The sequence below is a fragment of the Apteryx rowi genome, unplaced genomic scaffold (genome assembly GCF_003343035.1).
Source record: "Apteryx rowi isolate R43461 unplaced genomic scaffold, aptRow1 scaffold_1147, whole genome shotgun sequence".
Classification (NCBI taxonomy): domain Eukaryota; kingdom Metazoa; phylum Chordata; class Aves; order Apterygiformes; family Apterygidae; genus Apteryx; species Apteryx rowi.
The window spans coordinates 18,395-24,776 of record NW_020447361.1 but is presented as its reverse complement, the minus strand read 5'-3'; the positions used below and the strand labels follow the sequence as shown (position 1 = coordinate 24,776).

General features: G+C 69.2%; 1 protein-coding gene across 1 annotated transcript in view; it reads left to right on the top strand.

The window, feature by feature from the left end:
* The first annotated feature begins 74 nt into the window (after positions 1-74).
* The window catches only part of LOC112972618 (voltage-dependent L-type calcium channel subunit alpha-1D-like), a 15,766-nt gene continuing 9,458 nt past the window's right edge, over positions 75-6,382 (top strand). The window contains 20 exon segments of the mRNA XM_026079374.1: positions 75-223; positions 312-417; positions 1,183-1,322; positions 1,574-1,713; positions 1,827-1,979; positions 2,117-2,313; positions 2,387-2,494; positions 2,564-2,720; positions 2,803-2,886; positions 2,968-3,055; positions 3,509-3,535; positions 3,632-3,792; positions 3,876-4,101; positions 4,179-4,386; positions 4,484-4,604; positions 4,907-4,991; positions 5,085-5,139; positions 5,246-5,300; positions 5,416-5,548; positions 5,985-6,272. Of these exon segments, the coding sequence (XP_025935159.1) occupies positions 75-223; positions 312-417; positions 1,183-1,322; positions 1,574-1,713; positions 1,827-1,979; positions 2,117-2,313; positions 2,387-2,494; positions 2,564-2,720; positions 2,803-2,886; positions 2,968-3,055; positions 3,509-3,535; positions 3,632-3,792; positions 3,876-4,101; positions 4,179-4,386; positions 4,484-4,604; positions 4,907-4,991; positions 5,085-5,139; positions 5,246-5,300; positions 5,416-5,548; positions 5,985-6,272 (2,681 nt within the window).

Below are 6,382 nucleotides of genomic sequence, written 5' to 3'. Positions count from 1 at the left end.
CCTTCGCCGAGGCCATGGGGCGGCCCCTGGGGTGGCCGGTGGGTGAGGGGCCTGGGGGGCCAGCGGGGGGGGGGATGCCCCCGGGCGCCCGCCACCGGCGCCCGCCCCACGCCAAGCACAAGGGCCAGGGCTCGGGGGGGGTCCCGCGCTCCCCCCGTGCCCTCTTCTGCCTCCGCCTCAACAACCCCGTCCGCCACGCCGCCATCAGCATCGTCGAGTGGAAGTGAGTGGGGGGCACGGGGGGATGGGGGCGTGACAGCACTGCTGGAGGAGGCCCCGCCGCCCCCCCCCCGTAATGCTGTGACCCCTAGGCCCTTCGACATCCTCATCCTCGTCACCATCTTCGCCAACTGCGTGGCCCTGGGCGTCTACATCCCCTTCCCTGAGGACGACTCCAACGCCACCAACCACAACCTGGTGAGGACCCGGCGTCCGGGCAGCCCTGGGGACACCCCCACCCCCCAGGGGGCCCAGGCATCTGAGCGGCCCCGAGGACCCAGGTGCCCCCCTGGCCTCACTGGGCTGCATTGAGCATCCTCAGCTGGTCCCAGTCAGGTGCTGGTTGAGCTTGTTAAGGGATCAGCACTAACGAGGCAGCTTAATGAAGCTGCTTTGGGTGTGAAAAAAAATCAGGGACCGGGGGGGGGGGGGTTCCCTAGCACTGGGGGGGCCCTGGGGGGGTTGCCTAGCACTGGGGGGGCCCTGGGGAGGCCCTGCAGGGGGGAGCAGGGGTGCCTGGGTGCCAGGGCCCCCCCGAGGAGAGGCTGTGGGGTGGAGCAGGGACGCCTGGACACCAGGGCCCCCTGGGGCATGTGCCACCCGTGTCCCCGCACACACGTGTGCACCACGCGCCTGAGCCGCTTACCCAGCGCCACAGGGGCGCTAATCCCAGCTTAGCACCCTTCCCCCACAGCGGGGCTGGCCAGGAAGCCTGGGTCCCTTATCTGTGTTGGCAATCCCCCCCCCCCCAACCGTGGCCCGGACACCTGGGTCCCTCATGCCTGACCCAGCCATGGCAGGGGGAGGAGGGGGCTGGGCTGGGACCCCCGGACGCCTGGGCCCCTCATCCGTAGCGGAGCCTGTGAGCAGCAGAGGATGCTGGGAAGGGCAGTGGGGTAGCGGGGCAGGTGGAGGGGGCTGGGGGGAGGCCCCTGGATGCCTGGGCTCACCCCCCCGCTCCAGGAGCAGGTGGAGTACGTCTTCCTCATCATCTTCACGGTGGAGACCTTCCTGAAGATCATTGCCTACGGGCTGGTGCTGCACCCCAACGCCTACATCCGCAATGGCTGGAACCTGCTCGACTTTGTCATCGTCATCGTGGGGTGAGGGGTGGCCCCGGGGCGGGGGGAACTGCCCCGGGGGGGAAACTGTCCTGGGGGGGGAGAACGCCCCAGGGGAGGGGAACCGCCCCCAGAGGAGGTTAACTGCCCTGGGATGGGGATGACTGACGCACGTCAAGGGGGGAAAACTGTCTGCCCCTGCCCCGGGGGGCCAATAACTGCGCCTGCAGCCCCCTGGCGCCCGCGGGGGGGTCACTCTGGCAGCCCGGCGAGCGCTGCTGCCACCCTCCCAGGCTCTTCAGCGTGATCCTGGAGCAGGTGTCGCACAAGCCCGGCGAGGCCCACATGGGTGGCAAGCCGGGCGGCTTCGATGTCAAGGCACTGCGCGCCTTCCGCGTGCTGCGGCCGCTCCGCCTCGTCTCCGGCGTGCCCAGTGAGTGCCGCGCGCTGTGCGCGCAGGCAGCCGGCGCACGGGGGTGTGCGTGCGCATGCGAGCGTGCACGTGGGTGTGCGCCCCCCCGCCCTTGCAGCCGCTGCCTCCTGCAGGCCTGCACATCGTCCTCAACTCCATCATGAAGGCTATGGTGCCGCTGCTTCACATCGCCCTACTCGTCCTTTTCGTCATCATCATCTACGCCATCATCGGCCTTGAGCTTTTCATTGGCCGCATGCACAAGACCTGCTTCTTCATCGGCTCCGGTGAGGGGGAGCCGGCACTCCTGCATCCCCCCCCCAGAAGCCCTGGTGCTGCACGCGGTGCAGCCCTGGGCCCCCACAACCGCGGGGATGCCGCCGAGCCCCCCTGGAGCCCCCCAGGCTCACCCTGCGCCCCCCAGACCTGGAGTCGGAGGACGACCCATCGCCCTGCGCCTTCTCGGGGCATGGCCGGGCCTGCGTGCAGAACAACACGGAGTGCCGGGGCCGCTGGGAGGGCCCCAACGGCGGCATCACCAACTTCGATAACTTCTTCTTCGCCATGCTCACCGTCTTCCAGTGCATCACCATGGAGGGCTGGACCGACGTGCTCTACTGGGTGAGTGGGAGGCCCCGGCTGCCCCTGGGGGGGCCCTAAAACCCCCCCACTGATGCCCATCCGCCCCCCACAGATGCAGGATGCCATGGGCTACGAGCTGCCCTGGATTTACTTCGTCAGCCTCGTCATCTTCGGCTCCTTCTTTGTCCTCAACCTGGTGCTGGGGGTGCTGAGCGGGTGAGCGGGAGCGATGGGGGCGGCGCGGCTGCCCCCCGGCGCGCATGACGCCCCCCCCCCCCCCCCCCGGGAGTTCTCCAAGGAGCGTGAGAAGGCCAAGGCCCGCGGCGACTTCCAGAAGCTGCGGGAGAAGCAGCAGCTGGAGGAGGATCTCCGGGGCTACATGGACTGGATCACCCAGGCCGAGGACCTCGAAGACGAGGGGGACGACGGGGAGCACGAGAAGCACCGTGAGTGCCCGGGAGGCCCCCCCGCGCCCGGAAGGCCCCCCCCCCCCGCCCTCCGTGCGACCCCTTCACCCCGATCCCCCAGGGCTGACTGCCGAGGACCTCGTGGGGAAGCGCAAACCCCGGCTGAAGTGGCTCCGGCACGCCAGTCGCTCCACCGACACCCATGGTAATGCCATGCATGCCACGTGCCCCCTGCCCCGGATGCCGGGGTCCCACGTGCGGCTCTCACCGCTGCCCCCCGCCCCAGGCAGCCTCCCCGGGAGTGAGACGGCCTCGGTGAACACGGAGACCGCGGGGGACGAGGAGGCGCTGCCGACCGCCTGCGACCGCTGCCTGTGAGCCCCATGTCACCACAGCCCCCGCGCTGGCCCCCGGGATCCCTGGCATCCCCCATTGCCCCCTGGGACCCTATGGGTCCCCCCACAGCTCTTCAAGGCCTCCTGGGATCCCCCCAACCCCTGGGACCCCAAAACTGATTCCTGGGACTCCCAGGATCCCCTACAGCCCCCCTGGCACCCCGACACTGACCCCCGGGACCCCAACATTGACTTCTGAGACCCCCAGGATCCTCTATGGCCTCTCTGGGACCCCAACACTGATGCCTGGGACTCTCAGGATCCCATAGGGTCCCCTTGGGACCCCCTGCAGCCCCCTGAGACCCCCTTCACCCCCCCAGGCCCCCCACGCTGTCCCATGGGGCCATTTACAGCTCCTCTTGTCCCCTAACCCCTGCCAGGGCCCCAGGGACCCCTGGCTTCAGGGTAACTCCCTGCCTTCGTCCCCCTCAGGGGCAAGATCACGAAGACCAAGTTCTGGTGAGTGGGGAGTAAGGGGGGACGGGGAGGGGGAAGCAAACAGAGGCCCCCCAAACCCACTGTGTCCCCCCCAACACCCCCCACGTCCCCCCGCAGGCGGCAGCTGCGGCGGCTGAACCGCCTGCTGCGGCGCCGGTGCCGGGCAGCGGTGAAGTCGGTGTCCTTCTACTGGGCGGTGCTGCTGCTGGTGTTCCTCAACACGCTCACCATCGCATCCGAGCACCACGGGCAGCCACCCTGGCTCACCCAGACCCAAGGTAGCGCCGCTGCCCGGACACCTGGGCCCGGCCGCCACCGTGCAGGGGCCGCCCGGGTGCCAGCGCCGGCCCCCTCCCCGCAGCCTACGCCAACAAGGCGCTGCTGTCGCTCTTCGCCGCCGAGATGGTGCTGAAGCTGTACGCGCTGGGGCCCGGCCGCTACTTCGGCAGCTTCTTCAACCGCTTCGACTGCTTCGTGGTGTGTGGCGGGGTGCTGGAGACGGCACTGGTGGAGCGCGGCGCCATGGAGCCGCTGGGCATCTCCGTGCTGCGCTGCGTCCGCCTGCTGCGCGTCTTCAAGGTCACCAGGTGCGGGGAGGGAGGGGGCGCTGCGCGGCCCCGGCCCCGGCCCGTGCCGCCGCTGACACCCATGCCGCCCCCCGCAGGCACTGGGCCTCGCTGAGCAACCTGGTGGGCTCCCTGCTGAACTCCATGAAGTCCATTGCCTCGCTGCTGCTGCTGCTCTTCCTCTTCATCATCATCTTCGCGCTGCTGGGCATGCAGCTCTTTGGGGGCCGCTTCAGCTTCGACGAGACGCAGACCAAGCGCAGCACCTTTGACACCTTCCCCCAGGCCCTGCTCACCGTCTTCCAGGTACCCCAACCCCCCCGGCCTGATGGGGGGCTGGCGCTGGGAGCACCGGGGCCCCCCGAGGGTCTGGGGTGACGCCAGCTTTGGGGGGCGCCCCCAGATCCTGACGGGGGAGGACTGGAACACGGTGATGTATGACGGGATCATGGCCTACGGCGGCCCCGTCTTCCCCGGCATGCTGGTCTGCATCTACTTCGTCATCCTCTTCATCTGCGGCAACTGTGCGTGGTGCCGGGGGCGCTGGGAACGGGGCTGCGGGTGACTGGGAACGCTGGGCCCCGACACTGGGGGGACTGGAGGGACTGGGAATGGGACTGCAGGTGACTGGGGACACTGGGGCTGGACACAGGAGGGACTGCGGGGACTGGGGACAGGGCCATGGGTGAGGGGGGACATTGGGGCCTGGACACTGGTGGGGCTGGGGGCACTGGGAAGGAGTGGGGGACACTGGGAGGTACTGGCAGGATGCTGGAAATGCGGGCGGGGGGAACTGGGAGCACTGGTTAACACCCCCCCCACCCAGACATCCTCCTCAACGTCTTTTTGGCCATCGCCGTTGACAACCTGGCGGACGGCGACAACATCAACTCGCGATCTGATGGCAAGAAGTGAGCCCGGACGCCTGGGCTTCCGGGGCAGGGGTGGGGTGCAGGGGCCCCCGGACGCCTGGGTCCTCTGGCTGAGCCCCTCTGACCCCGCAGGGACAAGGCTGGGGAGGCGGAGGCCGGTGCGGGGAGGCAGGATGTGAGTGTGAAGGTGAGTGCGGATGGGGGACGTGTGTCCGCACATGTGTGTGCAGCCCTCACGTGTGCACGCGTGTGCACGGCCCTCACGTGTGTGCACATGTGCTCATCCCCCCCAGGTTGAAGGGGAGCCGCTGGAGCCCGAGGAAGAGGAGGAGGAGGGGAGCGAAGAAGGTAGGTGCCAGCCCCCCCCAGACGCTGGGATCCTGGGGCAGCGGGGGGGATGGGGGCCCTGGATGCTGGGGTCCCGGCATGTGCATGTGCTGCCCGGACGCCTGGGTCCCCGCAGGTGAGGAGGAGGCCGGGGGGGAGCGGGACAGCCTGGGGGGGCCACGGCTGGAGCCCCTGGAAGAGCCCCCCAAGGCCAAGGTGGCGCCGATCCCTGAGGGCAGTGCCTTCTTCCTGCTGGGCAGCACCAACCCGTGAGACTGGGGGCACTGGGAGCACTGGGGGGGCTGGGAGAGCTGGGCCTGAGGGAACTGGGACTGGGGGCACTGGGAGGGCTGGGACTGAGGGAACTGGGACTGGGGGCACTGGGAGGGCTGGGACTGAAGGGACTGGGACTGGGGGAATTGGGGGCTGGGTCTGGGGCAGTTGGGACTGGGGACACTGGAAGGGCTGGGACTGAAGGAACTGGAGGGCTAGGAGCAGTGTGACTGGGAGCACTGGGGGCACTGGGAGGGCTGGAACTGGGAGCAGTGGGACTAGGGGCACTGGGAGACGGCACATGGGGGAACTGGAAAATCATGGGGAGACTGGGAAGCCTATGGGGCTGGGAGTGATGGGGATGGGGGAGGCGCCAATGGTGGGGACTGGGAGACTGGGCTGGGCGGTGCCCTGAGCCATCGCCGTCCCCAGGCTGCGGGTGCGGTGCCACGCGCTCATCCACCACCACGTCTTCACCAACCTCATCCTCGTCTTCATCATCCTCAGCAGTGTCTCGTTGGCCGCCGAGGACCCCGTGCGGGCCCACTCGCCCCGCAACCACGTGGGCAACTGGGGCCACTGGGGCAACTGGGGCCGCTGGGACCCCCTCGCCCCAACCACGGGGGCAACTGGGGTCACTGGGGTGACTGGGATCTCCAGCAGGCCCCTTGCCCCCAACCACAGGGGTGTTGTGGCAGTTGTGGGTCATTTTGGGGGGCCGTGAGGGGGCTGTGGGGCAGTTGGGGGGCGCTAGGGGGTGGCTGGGGTCGGGGTCACCCCCGTCTCCCCCGCAGATCCTGGGCTATTTTGACTACGCCTTCACCTCCATC